The sequence below is a fragment of the Platichthys flesus genome, chromosome 2 (genome assembly GCF_949316205.1).
Source record: "Platichthys flesus chromosome 2, fPlaFle2.1, whole genome shotgun sequence".
NCBI lineage: Eukaryota > Metazoa > Chordata > Actinopteri > Pleuronectiformes > Pleuronectidae > Platichthys > Platichthys flesus.
The window spans coordinates 20805494-20826762 of NC_084946.1; the positions used below are offsets into that span (position 1 = coordinate 20805494).

Genomic DNA, 21269 nt, shown 5'->3' on the forward strand with positions numbered 1-21269 from the left:
TGACTTTAGCTTGTAGCACTGCATTCAGATGCTGCTCAACAGCCTTTGTAAATACGCCAAATTAGATTTCCTTTCGGAGCCTCCTGCTGGCCTCGGGGGGCTGCGCACACCGTAATTCCCCTAAGCGCTGCACATTGCAAAAAGTGTTTAGCTGAAACAGCTACAATGAGCCACCACACTGAGCATATCTCTGAAAACAGGTGCCTAGAGTCTCTAAAGATGAGGCTCTTCCAGTCGTGCCTGCCAACATCTAATGTCTCTCCCTGACTCTCCCCGCTTCTCCTCTGTCCAGTGGTGAGTCGAGTACTCGAGGTAACGGACCTGCCGGAGGGGATTTCACGCCCAGAGGCTGAAAAGCTCTTCAACCAGCTGTCAATGTGCGGTGCCAAGATCCAGTGGCTGAAGGAGCCCCAGGGAGGCCGCGGGGGAGCGGGGGGCTGCGGCCCCTGTCCCGGCGCAGGGCCTTCCAGTAGGGGAGCGAAGTGCGACGGCCACGACCCAGCTCACCTCTACACAGTAGTGGCAGTGTTTCCCAGCACCATGGCCGCCCAGAGTGCTTCCTTCAAACTCAACAACAGCGGGGCCAGCCTCTTCAAACTGAGGGCCGCCAAAAAGAACTATGACCTGCGCGTGCTGGAGAGAGCCAGTTCTCAGTGAAGGAAAACGAGAGTGGGAGGAGAGAAGGAAAGTGACAGAGACAGAAAGAAAGAGAGACTCTTGGTGGATTGGTGGAAAAGGAAGGTGGACTGAGGGGGACTGCTCGAGGTGTACAATTCAAAAACGAGAAAAGAAAAAAAAACTTGAGTTAAACTTATAAAAGGGAAGAAGGTGTGAATCAGGAGGTGGCTGGTGATCGGTTGCAATTATGATTTTGTCGTTTGTTTTTATTCATTGTTTTTGTTTTGTATTTATAAAGCAGAAGAGCACACAAGACACGTGAGCATGTGTTTCACTGTTGCCGTGGACTGTGTGCAGCCATTATACAATAACATGCAATGACACACACACACATCCCAGGAGACAGACACACAAACACAGGCAACAGGGTCACGTAGCACATAACAAATACACACTGGACAGTCGACCTCAGTCAAACCTTTTCCTCCTCTTCCTCCTCACCCCCTCTGCTCTCCAACCCTTCGTCCCTTTTCTGCCTCCACTTTCTCTCCTCCCTTCACTCTCCATCAACCAGCCGTCTGCTAATCTCACATATTTATAAATTTTTCATACGCACAGTTGCGCTCGCTCGCTCTCTCTCCTTCTCTCTCTTTCTCCCCCCCTCCCTCTCTCGCCCCTCCCTCCCTGCTCCCTCTTTTCTTGCCATGTCTCATATCTCCGCTCCTGGCCCTCTCATGTTCTCTCTGCTCTCTCTCCTCTCTTGCTTTCTGTTTGCCTTACTGCTGTTGTGGGTTTCTGTATTGCGCTGTTTTCTGTTTTTTTTCTGAGATTTTTTTTCCTTTTTTGGGGTTCAATATATTTATATAAGTGATGTAAGGAATAAAATAAATCTATATATTCAGTGATTTTTTTCTTTCTTTCCCTGAGTGACAAAAGTTTAGGCCTTCCTTTTATCCTTTACTCCTCCCCTCCTCTTCATCCCCTTCTCTTCCCCTTCTGCCCTCTACCTCACTTCCTCTGTCCTCAATCCCCCCCCCTCGCTCCACCCCGACGCCCCACTGTGTTTGCGTTTTTTTGTTGACAGCTGTGCAGAACGTATCAGAAGAAGTAGTGTAAGTGCACAATGATTGCATATGTCTACTGTAAATTTTATTTAATCTGTTATTTTTTGTTTGTTTTTAAAAATATAAAAGTCGAGAAAAAAAATCTATCAAAAACATCCTCCGTGTCCCGTGCTTCATTGTTTGTCTTTTACTGAAAACGAATCTGAAGGCTGAGCCACAGATGCCGGCTCCACTGTGGACTCTATTATTTGCAAATACAAACTCAAATACATCTTGCACAACAGCTTCACTGCAGCTTGACGTACATCCTTCACATCTCCAACTACTGGAGAAATCCAATCGCCTCTTTTAGTGTTTTGATGATGGTGGAGAGTCAGTGTGGCGCGGACATCAGGTGATGTTGAAGACCCTGTCCGCACCAGTTGTGCTCCCACTACACTACAACTTTTTAAAGTCACCTCCCAGGTAACGTTTCAAGCACAGGGTCTGAAGAAGGCCGTGTGTGTTACCTGGGTTGTAAATCAGAAAGTTTGTGACAGTTCTAATAATCTGGTTGTCATCAATTCTGTCCTTCTGTAAATCACATGATGACGCTCATGTACTTCACAGTGCAGTTTTGCCATTCACACAGTAGCACATCATTCACAGCCTTGAGGGACAAGTTTAGGGTCAGTGTCTTGCCCAAGGACACGTCACCACACAGGAACCACTAACCTTCTGTTAGTGGACAACCGACACCACCTATTGAGCCTAGTGCTTATAAAGATTAGATGTGCCTTCACTTTCTGATTATGATTCAAAATGGTTTATTTTCTTGCACCCTGTAAGGTAGCGTCTGCTTTGCAACCCACTCGCTACACACTCGTCCACGCAAAAGAACGCGCTCATTGAACGCGTCCACCTTTATGAGAACGATGAACTGAACGCAACTCAATAATGAATTTGAACGGTGAACACGTTCATATTGTAACGTCCTCGCGTATAGGCAACAGGAAACCTCTCTTTATAGGTAACTTTATTAAAGTCCAGCGAACACGACACACTTCTTGTTCGTAACTCCGACACTCCAATCATCCACCACTGTATTCTTCTTCACTCCCCTTCCTCATTCACCCTTGATACGCCAACTCATCAGCCAATGAGAGCCTGGCATCCCACAAAACCCTATAGCCATTGGCCTAGAACTGTCACGTGCCCCACCCCTACCTGTTCACTGACCCTCGGGACATTACTTTCTCCTCAGGAGAGACGTAAATCGAATGCTTTCACCATGTCCTTGCTCAGTGCTCGTTAAATGTCCGCGATTTAGCCTAACCGAAACCAACTAACTCGACTTCGCACTACATTACCCATCACTCATGGCACACATATGCAGACCAATCAAACAACGTATTCCAAGTGTTTTCTTCTCTGGCCAGTGTCTCGGCTCCGAACCACACATCTTGTTAGAAGGAAGCTTCATGGATCAGAGATCTGTTTAGCCGTATAGTGAATGAATCTGGAATCTTCTCTCAAAAAAGATTTCCCCCCCCACTGGGCTATTCTCTAACAATAGTTTTCATCGTGTATCTAAAAGCCAAACATATAAAAGTAACTTTTAAGTAAGGCTGTCAAATATATGTAGTAAAGTAGAAAATATTTTCAAATTACACCGACACACACACGCACGATAATTTGTCCGTCGTCTTGTCGTGCTTAGTTCAGGGTAAGGACCATCAGCCGAGGTGGCGTAGCTGGTAAAGCATTCGGTCTCTAATTAGAGGGACCCGGGTTCGAATCCCACTCCTTCCAATTTTCCAAATGGCAATATGTTAAACTCTAAATATTGGCAACTTCTCCTATTAATTGCAAAATATCTAATTTAAATTAATTAAATATTAAAACAGGGAAAAATTTAATAAAAAAAAAAAAAAAAAAAATACTGCGCGCGCAATTCTTGCGCAATGGGCTTATGCGCAGAATGTGCGCAGTGGGCTTCTGCGCAGGATCTGCGCAATGGCGTTCTGCGCAGAATGTGCGCAGTGGGCTTCTGCGCAGAATGTGCGCAGTGGGCTTCTGCGCAGGATCTGCGCAATGGGCTTCTGCGCAGAATGTGCGCAGTAGGCTTCTGCGCAGAATGTGCGCAGTGGCGTTCTGCGCAGAATGTGCGCAGTGGGCTTCTGCGCAGATTGTGCGCGCGCAGTTCCCCCCCCCCCCAATTTCATTTAATTTAAAAAAATATATAATTCATTTAATTAAATTTTTTTATATTTAAATTTTGTATATTACATTTCATCATCATTATTTCTCCGCACTGGTTCAGGGGTAAATGATGCTGGGCTTCACAGGGGACTGACCTACGCAAGCCTGTAGCCGCCACCCCCCCACAGGAGATAATGTGCCTGTGTGTGTGGTCGCGGCGCTTCCTGCTTCTTCCCGGCACTACGCTGCCGGTGCCAACAGCCCAAGTATTTAACATGGGCAAGGAAAGGAGGCGGACCGCTTTTCGCAGCGCGTGCGGCCCGGGGTTAGAGGATGGTGTGAAGGTAATGTATTGTTTTTCATTGCATGTGTCACGTCATGATAAATCAGTCTCCTATGTCGCCTGTACCAGGAACCGCCCCTGTCACTGGTTATCTTGGCTCGCTGTGTGGCCGGTAACCAGCCGTCCGGACCGCTCCGTGAATAAGGAGGAGGAGATGTTTCTTTACTTGGAATGAGGCCACTTCATTTCTCGGATATACAGCAGGAGCAACACGCGCATCCCCTCTAGGTGGTCCGTCACTTCTCCTTATAAACACACTTTCAGCTTATTTTCCCACAATTCCCTGGTCCACTACGTCACACACTACAAACTTTCCTTAAAGGGGCAGGCCATACCTGCAACACAACAGCTCTCGGTCTTAAAGCAGAGACGCAGACTCAGCGACTACATCCGAGATCCGATGCACCTTATTATTATCTGAGGGATTTTTACACACTGTCTGATAAAGATTCTGACAGTAAAGGCAAGGGGTAGTGATGGATAAGGTTTTCTTTCTCTTTCATTCTCACTTTTCACCTTAAAACCATGAAATGAACTGAACTATGAAGTAGTTCAGAATTTAAATGGTGAACTATGAACATGTTTACTTGTATGAACTGAACTTTGAACTAGTTCATGAGTGGTATGAACTTGCACAACATTGGTGCTCTTGTATGTATTTTATTTTAAGAAAATCATCTCTATCCAGACGCAAGTTCTGCTTCAAAATATCAAAGTAGCTCTTACTGTTCATATAATGAAAATATAAAATAGTAATGTAGCAGTCCCACAATAAAAAATACATAAAATATAAATAATATAAACAATGTGTAGAGAATTGTATTGTCCACTGGAGATACCATGACTATGGACTCGATCTGCCCCATCTTTTTTATGTGCATGTAACATAAGTGATATTAACAAGTGTGTGTGTTTGTGTGAGAGAGATAATATTCTGACATTACTCTTAACTGAGTGAGGAACCAGAAGCCTAGCACTCTGGATTTTTGATTCTCAGCTTATAAAGTGCTCAGCTGTCCAGAACAATCACATGAGGGACACACACACACACACACACACACACACTCACACACACACAGTCAGGGCTGCTAGCATTAGTCATCCCAATCTCCCACCTGTTGGAGCCTCATTTGGAAAGTCGAGCATGTAAAGGAACAACAAGGCTGGTAGAACAAAGCTGGACAGAGTCTCCACAGGTTGACGGCACTGACTTTATAAGAATCACGTCCCTTTGATAAGAAGTGGTGTTCACGTTTTACGGTCAGTTGGTGTTATTTCTGCATGTGCATGCATCCAGAAGAGTGATCCACCCCCCTGGGGTCATTTTAACCCCAAACTAATACTTTCTGAGCAGTTTCCAAGTGTTTGGCCGCTTGATGTTTTCATATCCGTGCCTCTAACGTTGTACCAAGTTACATGTGAGTCTGGTTTTAACTTAAGATCAAGTTGCTTCCCCTGAGACCTTCACTGCATCTTTATACATATTAACACTTTGTCAACTCGTTTGAATCTGAAGGGGTAGGAAACATGTGAATTACTGGTGGGAGAGTGACAGATCTAATAAACTGGTTTGCCCCTCAGTCGTAACGAACAGAAATGATCATTTAATGGGAGAAGAATCTCATTTGCAGCAGCTGAAGTGATGCTGCCGTGTTTTGTGTCCGCAGCGACACCTGCTGGTGGAATCCCTCAATCTCTTGAGGACCAAAACTCCAACTGACCAGACACCATGGCTCATTACGACTCGTGAGTTCTGTCGGCAGATGGTGTAAAACTCTCCCAAACAAATGTCCCTCATGTGAAGGAGAGATACGCCTGTGTGGTTTCCAGTTGTGTATTTGCATGAATAGTCTCCAAATATCAGAAAAACAAACCAGTAAAAAATGATTAAATAATCAATTTGCTGAACAGAAGGAAAAAGTCAACACAAAGTTGATCCTCTACTGTTTGATACCAGACAACTGCAGAAGAGAAAGTTCGATTGTAACTTCTGAGACAGACTCTGATACGTGAGAATTCTTAGTCACACTTTATTTTTGGAATCCAAACATTTGCTCGTCCATGTGAAATTTGCCCCTCGCCGATGACAGGGAGGATGAGAAGGACTCTGTGGATATTCATGACAACCCCCCGCTCCCTGATAACGTGGTGAAAGAGGAGGACCACACGGTGAGACATGGAGTATCCAGCGCTTACTAATGGGACACACACTCACACTAACACACACACACACACACACGCACATTGAGGACCCAATCACAAGTCAGATGGTCACTGGTTGCAAGTTAAACCCATGTTAGTGAATAAGTTAAAGTGCTGGTAGTACTCACCTCTTTCAGCTTTATTTGAAGATGAGCTACGTAACATCTGAAATTCTGCTGCCATGTTAAAACAAAAGATTACTGCTCCAACGTTGAATGAACATTTGAGGAACTCTGGAAAATCCACACAACACATTTTCAACAGGTTTAATTGGTTTAAAGTAGTTCCATTGAAAAACATTCACAATATGATAGGTGGATTATTAACAGGACTATGCTACTTGGTTATGTGGCAGCTGTGGTTCAGGAGGCAGAGAGAGTCGTCCACCAGAAGTTCAGTGGTTTGATCCCCATCTCCTCCACTCTTTGGTGTCTTTGGGTAAGATCCTGGTTTGCTGTGATGGGAAAAAGACTGTGACCCATATCCGGCCCGAGAGCACATTTTATTCAGAACAAGCCCACATTGGATTTGGGATATTTGGGCCACATTTGCCAATTTACATGTGGCTCACAACCGTATCCCTCTAGGGAAGATAAGAACACAGATGTAGGAACATGGGTTCACTGAGCTTCATTTTACTTCTTTTAATACAGTGGATATTCACAGATATCACATCATGTGTTCTCCTGCTCCCCTGATATGTGACCGATGGGGAAGTTGGAAGTTGATGAAGGCCCTCAGGCACTGGGGGTGCAGCTTGTTCAGGAATCCTTTCAGCTAAAGAGAGCCGCAGAGCAATGACGCTGTAATGTGTGAACTGTTGTTGGCATGATCAGTTATTGTGGCGTAAATCCACAGGCTGACGACGGCAGGACGCCACTAATCCTGCCAGTGATGGAGACACGGAGCCAGTTCAGTCTGTCCAGTGTCCCCTATGTGTGTGTGTGTGTGTGTGCGCCAAGCCCATGTCTCTGTCTGAATAGACTGTAGAATATTTAGCAATGTCGAGCTTTGTTACATCCAGTTGGCGATTGTGTTGGTCTCTGTTGGAAGCTATTTTGAGATCTGAACCCTTTGAACCCATCCCGCCTGTGATTTGCATACCTGTGTGTGTTTGTGTGTTTGTGTGTATGTGTGTGTGTGCGCCTCCATGCAAAAAGAGTCCAAAAACTCCCGGTATCGAGCAGATGTTCTTTCTAAAATGAGAATTTGATCAGAATGATAATTAACACACACACACACAGTGGTGACGCTGTTCTTTGCAGATCTGGCTGACTCCATGCAGTTTGTGTGACGAGCAGCCCGACTCCATGTGACTCCGGCAGCTGGGAGCGTCAGTATTAATAGAAATGTTTTCTTATTGTTGGTGGGTGGTGCCGGATAAATAAAGAAACAGCCAGAGAACAATTCAGTGAGACGCTGACACCCAGGTTTGTTGCTTCATTTGAAACAGAGTAAACAGACAATGTACACAACACTGTGGACACAACCCAATGAAATCTGATGGATTTCATGTTAAAGCAACATTATGTAACTTTTACTGAGTCGATTACTGCAGATCACTTTTTTATCTTCCAGCTGACCGTTTGTTTTTTTTGCTCTTCATCCTCAGCTCTACTTCATCTACGAGGAGGAGGTGGAAGAGGAAGTGAAAGATGAACCTCCTCCACCGGAACCAGTCAAACCAGTGAACGACAGACCTCACAAGTTCAAAGACCACTACTGCAAAAAACCCAAGTTTTGTGACGTCTGCGCGAGAATGATCGTTTGTACGCTGCTCTGGTCTCTCTGTGTTTCCTGCCTGACGAAGCAGAGTGGACTTCAGCAGCTTCATCTGTGTTTTTTTATTCTGTTTCCTTTCAGTGAACAATAAGTTTGCATTGCGATGCAAAAACTGCAAAACCAGCATCCACCACCAGTGTCAGTCCTACGTGGAGCTCCAGAGGTGTTTTGGCAAAATTGTGAGACTCATGTTCCATAGTCGTGTCTGATGTTAAATCAAAACTGGACTGGACAGCACATCATCTATTTTTATTCCGTGTATAACACATGTCTGTGAATCTGCCTCTTCTCGTGTTGTAGCCTCCAGGATTCAGGAGAGCGTACAGTTCTCCTCTGTACAGCAGCCAGCAGAACGCCACAGTCTCCCAGCTGCTGCCCTTCTGTGAGTCCCAAAGGACAACTGCTGCAAAAAGAGGACATTCACCTTAAAAGAGTCTAAATCAAGCTGTCAAATCATACAGCATGAGACAAAGGGGCTTAATTTGATATTATGTTTAACCTGATCAGTAGATATCATTCAAAGATAAATGTAAGTGCCAAAAAATAGGAATTCTCTTCGCTTCCATTCATTTTTAAGCTAAAATAAATAAATATATCTCTGGCTAACTTTCTCTGTTGATTGATTGATGGCGTTTGATTGGCAGCGCAGTCGAACCGCACCGACCCCGTGTTCGAGACGCTGCGGGTCGGAGTGATCATGGCCAACAAGGAGAGGAAGAAAGGCTCCGAGGACAAGAAGGCAAGAGTGTGGACACGACCTGTCTCACTGCACAGGCATTAGACTTTATTGTTGTATTCCCAGTGTTGACCTCCTGATCTTTAAAATTGTTACCTTTTTAAAGTTTGTTTTATTTCAGTTGTTAAAGTACAATTCAGTCCTGAAGAAGTCGGACAGTGAAGACTTTGTGATTGTACTGTGCTTTTGTACAGATGATGATGATGATGATGGAGGAAGATGAGTCCCAGCCCAAGCAGGAGGAGGAGGGAGGTGAAGGAGGTGAGTGAACAGGGTGTCAAGTGGGTCAATTGTGCGTCTCATGTTTGAGGCCACTGGCGACCTTCGTTCACCGTCTCCCTTTGATCGTTTTGTGTTTTTGTCGGAGCAGAAAACACGGAAGGAGACAAAAGAGGCGACAAAGCTCCTGCAGATGAAAAGGTGGGAGAACGTGGAGGATGCTAATGATGATAACATTGAATAATCATGACACATGACAGCAGTGGGAACATGATGATAATGAACACGACGACTTTGATGAAGCTACCATGTAGATATTTTCAAATCAAGCGCTGATGCTGAATCCTAATTCTGTAATTTCCCTCTTTTCTCTCAGGGTAAAAAACCTCAGCCGGGGAAGATCGGGGTGTTCAGTCAGTCTCACTATTACCTGGCTCTGTATCGCTTCAAGGCCGTGGAGAAGGACGACCTGGATGTGCAGTGAGTCTCTCTCCTCTCCTCCACTGACGTCTCTCTGAAATCTACCTGTCGTCTCTGAGCTCATAGGTCATTATTTTAGATCAATCTTCAAACACTCACGTCCAGTTTCCTCCTCAGTGCTGGGGACCGCATCACTGTGACAGATGACTCCAACGAGGAGTGGTGGAGGGTGAGTCCTCATTCTATTTGTTTATACCTCTCACACAACACATCTGGGTGTATTCAGGATTGAGGTCAGGATTTCAACCCTGTCTCATCCGGAAATTATGAAATTCAAAATCTTCAATGAGATCATTATTATTATTATTAGATTTTGCTCATAAACTAAATCTCAGACTTTTCCTATTGATGGTGTCCTCCATAGAAACCAGTCCTATCCGTCACTGGTCTGTGATTTTCGTTGTTTTAAACAAGACGTGCTCTTGGGAACCAGATAGATGCTGGAGCAGCTTCATTTTACAGGCACTTACGAGTTCAGTATATTGGCAGAAAAAGAAAGTTATGGCATCATTTAAAATCTCATCAAAGGAGTTGAACTGGTTGGGTGTGATCGATTCTCACTAAATGTTTGGTATAATATTCCAGTAAAGAGATGATGAAATGTAGTTTGACTTTGTGATTCTCTTGGTCCGGAGCAGAGAATATTTCCTCCTCCTCCTCCTCCTCCTCCTCCTCAATGGATCATCATCCTCCATTCACATATTTGTATCAGTCTCTCAGATTTCAAAGTCACACGGAAAAACAGATCAGATTATTAAACGATGTAAGCACCAGTCTAACCTGGAGGTGCAGCACCTCACTGTCCCAGCTTCTGTTCCACCAGGGGAAGATCGGAGTGAGATCCGGCTTCATTCCGGCCAACTACATCATCCGGGTGCGAGCAGGAGAGACGGTCTACGAGGTGACACGCTCCTTCGTCGGCAACAGAGAGATGGGTCAGATCACTCTGAAGAAAGACCAGGTCCACACACACACACATACACACACACACACACACACACACACACACACACACACACACACACACACAAACAGAAGCATGTGTCATGTTGACACTAGGAGACAACTGGTTGTGTGATTTACGCTCAGTCACTGACCTGTTAGACCTCTCAGCTGCTCCTGTTTAATCCTCACTCTCTGTTAATTAGCTTCAACTCTAAATTCTCTCTCCTGTAAAGACGTGGAAACTATTCAGGCACACGCACGTCCGTCTGCTGCAGTGTCTGCAGTCTTCATTCCGTAAGGTGTCAACACATCTGTGAATCCAGATTTCACAGGGTAAAAGAAAATGAAAATAAAAGTAAAAAACAAAGAAGAAAATAACTAAGGCACTCTTACTGAGGAAATTAAAAGGCCTTTATTTGTGGCTATCTTGATGAAGACGAGTACCTTTTTAATCTTTTTAATCAGATGAATAACGGTTATAGATTCTATTACTTTCTTTTCTTTCTTTTCTTTTATGTTATAAGATTAAGCAAAGTTCTCACACAGATTTTTGCAAATTATAATGATACCATAGATTCTGGTCTCAGTTTTCTCCAACTTATTTTCCCTTTCTTGATTCTGAGTTTATGACAATTTGAAAATAATTCGTATAAACCCCCACCGTTAACTTGACATTGGTTAAATCCAGCTGTTAGGGTCACTTCCCTAAAGACACATATAAAAGCTCACAGTCAACAGTCAAGGTAACATGAAGTCCCTCAGAAGGTTGCTTCACTTCAGGATCAGATCCATTTTGTTCTCCCTCACACTGGGTTTTCTGCTCAGAGTTATAATTTTGGCGTTTTCAAAAAGTGTGTGTTCGCTGTGTGTGTCCTCAGATTGTGGTAAAGAAAGGCGAGGAGGTGAACGGCTACCTGAAGGTCAGCACGGGACGAAAGCTCGGCTTCTTCCCCGCTAACCTGCTGCAGGAGATCTGAGGAGGAGCAGCAGGCCTGGGGTCGACCCTCCTGCCAGCTCCTGTGCCTGCTTCATCACCTCCTGCAGCTAATAACCCTATTTCTGCTCTGAAGCATCATTACAGTGACACGTTCTCTCCTCGTATTCATCACATCACAGAGCACAAATCTTAAATGCAGGATACATTGTGACAATCTAACAGCTCCTTCATTTGCAGGGTCAGATAATAATAATCTAAGTTTTGAATAAAAAGATCTGTAAGACCATTTAGCTGCTTTTAGAGAGTCTGCACATTTGATGAAGTTTCTTGGACGATAGAGGAAAAGGTTTTTAAGAAACAGGCCCAGCTGCGCACGGACACTTCTAAAGCGTCTGAGGATCTAGACTTTGGAACATTTTCCAAAGGGGCTGCATGTGAGAGCACAAATGTCCCGGTCAGTTGTTTAGGACACTTTCTGGAACTTTTCCTCGCGGCCCCCCTCGTAAAACATCCAGATAATGTCAGTGTGAGCTCATGTGAGAAAACAGCAGGAAAATGACCACGTGTTGGTGACGTATCCATCACACGACGGACCTGAAACCGAAAGAAAACAAATGTCTCTATATCACTGAGATTCTCGATCAGGCAGCATGAGACTGTCATGTCCTGCCTCCTGGAGCATCTACCCAGGCGCCACCTGTCGCCTGAGCGTTCAAGACATGTCCCTGCTGCTGGGACATCGTCCGTCCGACCAGAACAATCTCACTCAATGTGACTTTTTTGTTGTAAAGTGTAAACCTTAAAAACAGGTGTGTAACAGCTTATGCTTCATTATTTTATTATTATTGACTATTATTACCTTTATTTTATTTCAATAGATTATTTGTTTTGACATAAAAGGACTGAGTGTTTCTGTGTTTCTATGCCTCTTTAACATCTTATCATTATTATTATAACAACTTCAAATGTTGGGGAGGAGATGAGCAAATGTCTGATGAAGATGAGGGGGAGGAATTTACAGATCTTGTGAAGGAAGCAGAGATATTTTTTGTATCTGACCCGACTGCATTGTCATTAGTCAAAGGAAGCACAGTTGGGACAGTTTGCTATGTAAAGGGAGACGGAGGAATGCAGGGAATGGTATCTGTACGTCTGTGGAGACGTCCAAGTGTTAAACACAGGCCTGAATAACATGGAACCAGACGAACAGACAGTTTCACTTCAGCTTCCTGTAATTAGAACTTGACTTCTAATTGCTGTTACAAAAGAATCCTTACTTTCTTTCTATGTCATCTTTCTCTATTTATTTTTCTGGATAAAATTGATTGACTCAGTCACCACCTGTTTGTTTGCTCTCCTCTCCTCTCCTCTCTCTCTCTGACACACACACACACACACACACACACACACACACACACACACACACACACACACACACACACACACACACAGTTCACACGCAGTGAAAGACTTGTCTGGTCACGGCTCCTTCCTCCTCTGTTGTCTGTCAGAGCAGAGGAGCAGCGAGGCCCAAGCAGGTAGCGTTGCCAGGCCTCAGCAGTCGTCTGATTGGGCGACAGAGCACCCCTTCAGACACGGGTCACTTCCTCCTGAGAAACAGCCTCTGCTTCATGCCGCCCTGGCCCGAGAGGACCGCGGGGAGGATATCACAGCTGCCATGTTGTCATCCCTGACCCCCTGACCCTGCCACTCCACACAGGCAGGATGGAGGAGGAGGATGCCAAGATGTTTGTCGTTTGTGTGGGTGGATGGTTTTCTAGGTGGGTGCAGCGGTGAGAGGGCGAGGGCAGGGAGGGGGGCGGCGGCATGATACTATGTGAATGTGGGCAGTTCAGGAGAAGATAATTCAAGTTTCGGTGGATAAAGTCTGAGCTATGATTCTGAATCACTTACTTAAAATACTTAAGAATGACGCTAGTAAGTCCAAATCGTCTTTTTGTATCTTATAAAATAAGTGGACATGATACAGTAGTTACATATAACAAAGAAAGATCAATTTACTTGCTTATACTGTTGCTTTTTAGCAATACAGTAATTTCACCAACAGGTCCAACAAGCTAATTCAAGAGTCACTTTCCTTTAGTGCTATGCACAAAACACATTTCAAACTAAGGATTTAAAAAAAAAAAATTGCATAAGTAGATGAATAAATGAAAGAAAATAGAAAACCTATAGACTGAAAAGGTGCAGGCTGAAGCATTAGCTTATCATGCCTGCCCTTCATACCCAGAATAATTCAACTAGCAACCCTCAAATGAACTAAATCAAAAAGAAAATTGAAAACTTGAAAAATATCTGCATGGGGAAAGTTTATTGAAGATTAAGGATGGCATGAAACTTTTATTCAAAAAAAATGTTTATCAACAGTTATTTTGTATTACGTTTTTTTTTTCTTTCTTTCTTTCGTTCTTTCTTTCTTTCTTTCTTTCTTTCTTTCTTTATTTCTTTCTTTCTTTCTTTAACAATCTACCCAATTGTTGTGCTTAAGACACCGGTAACATGTAATTGCGATGTTAGCCGACAGAGGTCCCTGTTGCACCGGATATAGTAAATAGATTAAAGAAAGTCCTGCTGTTATTCTCTGAACCGAGTTCACACAGCTCACGGGGACAGTGTGAGTTTATTGTGAAGAACAGTTGTGAAGCTGATGTGCAACGTGTCTGTTTCAAAGACTGTAACCAACAAGATCACGTGATGAATCTTGATTCTTATTTTATATTCATAAACAGTACATACATCACAAGTAACTGTGCTATAAAGCAGATTAAATACAAAACCTGTACAGTATTTAAATGATCAAATGCAGACATTCATTAGACTAAGATCAGATGAGTATTCTGAATTAAATCGAGGGATCAAATCACTGTTAAAAGTTCCACAAGCCTCCTCTCCTTAATTTTTGACTGTGAGGTGTTAACTATCACACTCACGCCTGCACACAACTCGTTGCTTCAGCAGGAGCCTCCTTGAACAAGTGACATGTCATTTGGGACAGAAAAGTACAACAACTTTGCCAGATGTTGAACTGCAGGCATCGAACGTGACGCATCCCTTTTTAAAGAGCACAGGCTCCGCATTGTCCCATTGACCCGCCCGATCAGAATCACATTTAACCACCAGTCGGGGAGAAAAGATCCATCTTCCGTCTGCCGGCTGCATGTAACGTGTGTGTGAGGAGAAATAATCAACATCAAACTATATTACAGACCCTGTACCTCTGCAGGGAAGCCATTGATTTTCAGAAAAAGGCTTCAGAGGGTATCTTCCAAGTCGCACCTAAGACCATCACAATGCTTTAGGCCTTGACAAAAATTTGGGGCTTGAAAGATTTGTCCTTTTTGTTTGAGGGATAGGCTTAGAATTCGGTTTATGCTAAGGTTAAGGTTAAGATCAGGGTTTGGGTTAGAGTTAGTTTTGATGGTTAAGGTTAAGGTGTCCTTACTAAGATTTCAAATGTGTGTGTGTGTGTGTGTATGTGCATCAAATCTCCTATTTCCTGACAGAACATCTAAAGCAATAGATTAAAGCCCTGACATGATCCTTTTATTAGGTGTTGCAGAATAACATCCCTTTCATTCCCTTCCATTTTTCACTCAGGCGCCAAAAATTCAATTATCTAATCTGATTTTTACAATTATTAATCTCCATTACTCGTACATTCAGAATGACACAGCAATCTTGTGAGATACAAATTGTGTCTTTTTTGTAATTGAAATGTAATGAGGGTGTGTACGTGTACATGCTTGTGTGTGTGTGTGTGTGTGTGTGTGTGTGCGTGTGTGTGTGTGTGTGCGTTCGTATACTAATATCTTAATGAGCACCATTTTGAGGTGCAGACATTTGGGCTGGTCCTCACTATGTGAGGGTTAAGACTTCATTCCTTCATTCCCTGATTTTATAGATTTTATAATTGCAATGTGTAGTCAGGCTTAAATTTGTCACATGCTTAATGTTTTTTTTACACTTATGTATTTTTGTGTTTTTACCGTGTGAAAAACTTTGTAACTTGTTTTGTAAAGCGCTATATGAGTAAAGATATGACTGTTATTTTAACAAACATTTGTGTGATTTTTTTTTGTACATCTTGGGAGCAACTGGGATTTTTTTTTCATATCGTAGAAGATCTAACACTTTCAAGCCAGTGAGAGCTTCTGTTTCCAGTGCTTTTGAAGTCAAACATGAATCACCTGGAAAAAGAAAAGAAACATGCAAACTTCTTGTGATATCTTCAGATTTCAAAGAAAACTTCTATTGAAGTAGCTTTATTCCAGGAAACAGGCTTCAACATTACAACATGACCAGTGTGGAGGCTGTGGTCTTATCCACTCCTCCCTCGACTTTAACTCATCCCACCTGTGCAAGTAGTGATAGAGCCCTCTACTGGATCTGCACTGTAATAACATACCAACAGTCACTTTATGACACTCCTCTACTGACAGCGGGAAAGGAGTCAATCGCCTCTTTGGCATAAAAGAGGCGTAACAATGGGTGCGTGTTTATGTGTGTGTGTGTGTGTGTGTGTGTGTGTGTGTGTGTGTGTGTGTGTGTGTGCATGTGTTCACTTCTGCTAATCCATCTGTGTGTGGACAAAAAACCTGCAAAGTGCTGATGTGTTGGTGTGATTTCATGCTTGTGTTGGAATAAAATAAAGATGGTGATGACACACACACAAACACATTGAGAGAAAGACAAGAACTGGGGCCCAGAGAGAGAGAGACGGTGTGTGTGTGTGTGTGTGTGTGTGCGTTCGTGTGTGTGTGTGTGAGAGGGAGGGAGGGTGAGAGAAAAGGCTGGAGAGAAGACTGCAGGGTTGGAACCAATTAGGCCGGGAGAGGCTCCCTCCACCTGCACCGCGAGGCCCCCGGGGGAGAGCCCCAGTGACAAGATGAGGGATCATCATCATTACCATTATTTATTTGCTAAGCAGAGGCCGACTCTGGGGCCAATCCTAATAGGATTCACGAATTACAATGAGCGTCTTGGTTTTGGGGCAGGTAGTTGGGTGTTCGACGCGATGGGGGGGGGGGGGGGGGGGGGGGGTAATGCTCAGATAAAAGCAAGCATATATCTGGAGACATCAGCGGCAAATACAAGCGACTTCTGCTAAAGTAAATGCCTTCTAATCAATGATGCAGACCTGTTAGAGGCTCCCAATCTGCCATCAGTGTGTGTGATACATCCTGCACTGTAAAGCGACCCCCTGAAATCAATCCTGTTAATTCAGGTGCCTGATAATGAATCCACTTGAGCAGGAGCAGGTAGATCCCCCTGCAGCCTCTCAGTAATTTCCTCACAGTGTGTCCTATTTCAAAATAACATTTGCATTTAGTCTTCGCTGTTATTATTCACCTTTTCTTAAAATGTATCTTTTCTGCTCTAACTGGGATGCTATGTAATTTTATTTCATCTCTTTGTGTTTTCCATTTCTCTTGCTCTGGCTCCGACTGCACCCTGGTAAGTTGTGTAGAGGGCAACTGTCTGTGAGTGACCTCCTCACAGGTTTTCTCTTTTTGTCGAATTTGTTCTTTTTTTTATGGAGAATCAGGCCTGGTCAGTGATCCTGTGGACCTCTGAAATCCCTTTGTGTGTGTGTATGTGGTACTGGCCTGAAAAAATACTGGATGTAACCATGTTTTCTCACACATGTACTTTTTGACTATTGGATAAAATCAAACAAAACAATTTGTCATATATTACAACTAGCGTGCACAAGTACAGCAGTAAGATTAACAGCAAAGTGACCAGCAACTGATTTGTAAATTGCTTCAGATATGTTAAATGTAAACATTCAATATTTTCCATTAATGAACTAAATCATCAAGCTCATAAACAACTGCACCAACTACAACAGTACATTGCTACTGAGGCATTGGTGCTACATCATAATATAATATGTGAAAGTGTAACATTGTCAATTTAGTTTTTGCTACTTGCTAAGCTCTGCATATAGTACTTTTATTTCTAAAAGTTTTTTCTAATTCTATTTAAAGACTGGAGTACCTAGACATTGTCAACATTTACTTTTATTTTACAGTATATTTTTTAACAGTATATTTTACAGGGTAGTAATCAACACCACTGAACAAAATAAAATAAAGATACAAACAATGAACGGTTCAGGGGGCGGGCCTTAGGACTATGACGTCAGAATTTGCGGGTGAAGGAAGTGGCTATTCTCCAACTTCCGGGGTGTAAAGTTTCTCTCGGTGTCAGCAGGTGTCAGTGTCCCTTCTTCCTCCAGCTGCTGCAGCTCCCACCGACATGGAACAACCGACCGACTCCACAGGTGAACACCTCGAATGTCTGCCCCATCAGGACACAGTCTGACACCTTGACTTTACTTTACTCCACAACTTTACTGCGTTTTCTCACTCCAGATATTTACCAGGTTTAAATACATCACCTTTCTAACCCTAACCCTTGATTGTCAAGTAGTTCTCAATGAACCTGTTGATTATTGATTCATTACCAACAACCTTAAAGGTTTTTTAAATTAATATCTTAAGAGGAATTTAATAAAACATCAAATATAAGAAATTAAGATTTACTTTAAATGGTTCAAACGATTATTGTAGCGTCAACATCCTGTTTTCAGCAACTGTGTCAGCCTTCAAAATATAGAAGTATCTTAAGTAGTGGTACTCATTATTTAATTGCTGTGACTCATGTTGTATAATTAATGTCCCCGACTTGTTATGATGATGAACAGATTACGGCGCGCAGCAGTTCGATGTTGTTGCTGTAGATGCTGTCACTGCACTGTTAACAGGTATGTTAGAAACTTACTGTGTGTTTATGAATACAACTTTTGTTGTGAAATGCAACTGAGCTGTGTATTGGACTATAAAGTACTTTTCCCTCTGAAGTTTAGTGAAGTTAAAGCATAAACTAGCACAACATGCAAACCAGGTCTCCAAGTATTGAGTTAAAGTACTTTGATAAACACAGTTGCAGTATTTGAACCTAACAACACTTCTTTTCCACAAGGAGACAACACTTTCCACTCGACATGGATGAGCCTGCGCTTCACAGGTGAAAGGTTTGATTCCTGCCTGTCCTCTGGTGACTGGAAGGAGATGACACTGACATGGTTCAACACGGACACTTTAGTGGTGCTCCTGTCTTGACGGTGAGTAAAACTTTCATAAAATCTATGTTGTCTCAATTTTGTACTGTTCAGTCTGTTGCTGCTGAGGTTGTTCAATCACATGTTATATTGAATGATGTTATTATATGGTATAATGTTATGATATACAGTATAATGGCAGGCTGGCTCGTTGGAGCAGTGGTTCAGCTCTGTGGCCTCTGGGTTCTGAGTCCGGGTCTGTCCGAGTGGACTTTGTTCTCCCTGGGTCTGTGTGGTTTTACTCCATGAATGATAAGTGGTAGAGATAATGGAGGGATGGATTATTTAATCTGATAATGTGTGTGATTTACCTGTGATTGGATTAAAATAACGTCAGAGGTCACAGGTAGATTTAATCCCTCTGAATGCAAATGAGCAAAAGCAGGTTTGTAACATATTCACCTATGTTAAAGTAATGTCTATAATGAGCATCAGATCAACTGTGTGTGTGCGTGTGTGTGTCAGCGAGTGTAACTATGATCAATGTGTGTCCTTGTTTTTGCACACAAGGGTTGGTTTGCATTGGAGAAAGCAATTTCTCTCTCACTCTGTGTGTGTGTGTGTGTGTGTGTGTGTGTGTGTGTGTGTGTGTGTGTGTGAGAGATTCAGGTGTTGTGGAAGAGTGACTATAGTTAGTCCATAACTCATGATGCTCTCCATTCAGAAGACACCTTAGGGCCCACATTACACCCAGTGAGACTCAATCACAGCCTACGCTAAATCGATAATCCTGGAGAGAGTTGGTGGGAGGGAGAGAAGAGAAAGATGGAGAGAAAGTGGCTGGGGGAGATAAAGAGAGAGGGAAAGGGAGGAGGAAGAAGAGAAAAGGAGACAGAAACTCTGGAGGGGGAGAGGGAGAACAGGGCTGGGATGGTGAGATGAAAGATGAGGGCTGGTTTTCCCACAAACTCCCAAAGGCCCCTTTGCTGACTGTGTTTTATTCTGAGGATGAGAGGACATTGTTGAGGTGAACGGAGAGAAGAGAGAGAGAGAGAGAGAGGGGAAGAAGAAGAGAACAACGGCAACTGAATGAAAAAATTGTGAAAGACGGAAGGAGAGCACGTAGAAAAACAATGAAGCAACAAGGTGTCTTCACTGTCCTTTATTTCCCAGTCTTGACTCAGCTTTTGTGTGAATCCAGTCACTCGGTCTCTCGGTCTCTCTGTCCTGTGTTTCCTGTTCTACCAGAAGAGAGGGTGACCTCACACTGTTGCTGCTGCTGCTGATGATTATTTACACCGTAGATTAGTCTGAGGACATTTTCTCCATCAGTTGGAAAACAAAGATAATCACAGTTAAGTTTAAACCTAAAAAACACATTTCTAAATATATATATATATATATTTTTGGACAATAATAAGATCTGATAAGATAAGTTGAGATAACATAAGATAAAATATGATGAGATAGACTTTATTGTCCTACGGTGAAATTTGCCTCTGACATCAAAGTACATCTGCAGAATAAAAAAGTGAGAATTTACATATTGTGTAATATTCAGCCCAGGTCGTGTTAATGGATTTAATGGACATCGAGACATATAATAATGGTAAATGGTTTTGTATTTATTTAGCACTTTTCTAGTCTTGATGACCACTCAAAGCGCTTCACAGTACAGTTTTAAATTCACCCATTCACACACACATTCATACAGTGCATCTATTCGCAGCACTTTGTTATTCCATGGGGGGGCCATTCGGGGTTCAGCATCTTGACCAGGGACACTTCGGCATGCAGATGGGTCAGACTGGGGATCGAACCGCCGACCTTCAGGTTGGAGGACGACCACTCTACCCCTCAGCCACAGCCGGCCATAATACATTCATCTCTCAGAGTACTTCAAATGTCTCAATGACCCAAACTTCACATTCCACTTTAAATACTCACAATACGCTGTCGTTGGAAGGACTATGAACAGCGACGAATGAAAACTCCAGGAACCAGAGTGAATGAAGCTTTGTCGAGATTCGGTGGTGTACTGGTGGGAGGGTGCTGGACACTTCCTGTAACTATAAGACCATCTTGTGGCCACAGCAGGGCGACGTCAATGGTCCGCCTCCGACACGCGCAGCAGCAAACCGCAGCAGACCTCCATCCATCTCTTCCAGTTTCCTGCTGCGTCGGGCCCTCTCTCCATCACCCCTGGGCTCTGTCTTTTCACCCTCACTCCCTCATTCACTTTCAGTCACACCCTCCGACTCTCATTCCTTCACCTCCCGGTCCTCTTCAGCTCCCCCCCCCCCCCCTCCCTCTCTCTCTCTCTCTCTGAGGCATCGCAGCGATCGAGCCCCCTCTCTCTGTTTCTCTCCCACCACAACTTGCTGTTGTTTTTGAGTGATGTGCGGCTGATGGCGAACGCTGGGCGATGACAGATGGATGTGACAAGCAGATGGTTTTGCTTGTCGTCTCTTTAATCACACAAATTCAGTCGGCCATGAAGCCGCAGCTCTGTCTTGTCAAAGCAACACAAAGTGGAGACAAATTTATCCAGCGCGCCATAGATTTTGAGACAGAGAACGAGTCTGCGTTTGAGAGGAGAAGGGGCCCAAACGTAAACGGGGGGGGGGGGGGGGGGGTCTTGACGTCGAGGTCGCCTCAGATGTTCTGATGAGTGT

General features: G+C 43.5%; 2 protein-coding genes across 8 annotated transcripts in view; both read left to right on the forward strand.

Moving 5' to 3' along the window:
- Nucleotides 1-1837, forward strand: part of LOC133969206 (R3H domain-containing protein 2) — a 49686-nt gene extending 47849 nt beyond the window's left edge. For all 7 annotated transcript variants that reach the window (XM_062405518.1, XM_062405554.1, XM_062405546.1 and 4 more), the window contains one exon: nt 293-1837. In XM_062405518.1, the coding sequence (XP_062261502.1) occupies nt 293-657 (365 nt within the window). In that variant the 3' untranslated portion in view covers nt 658-1837. The remainder of the gene's footprint in view (nt 1-292) is intronic.
- Nucleotides 1838-5331: 3494 nt separating this feature from the next.
- On the forward strand, nt 5332-12844 carry LOC133969237 (SH3 and cysteine-rich domain-containing protein 3-like). Its single transcript, XM_062405582.1, has 13 exons — nt 5332-5466; nt 5874-5952; nt 6297-6375; nt 8021-8177; nt 8272-8369; nt 8491-8572; nt 8835-8935; nt 9121-9187; nt 9297-9346; nt 9522-9625; nt 9743-9794; nt 10449-10586; nt 11449-12844. Exons 2-13 carry the CDS (start codon nt 5936-5938, stop codon nt 11545-11547), a joined length of 1044 nt encoding a protein of 347 aa, XP_062261566.1. The 5' UTR covers nt 5332-5466; nt 5874-5935; the 3' UTR covers nt 11548-12844.
- Nucleotides 12845-21269: the final 8425 nt, after the last annotated feature.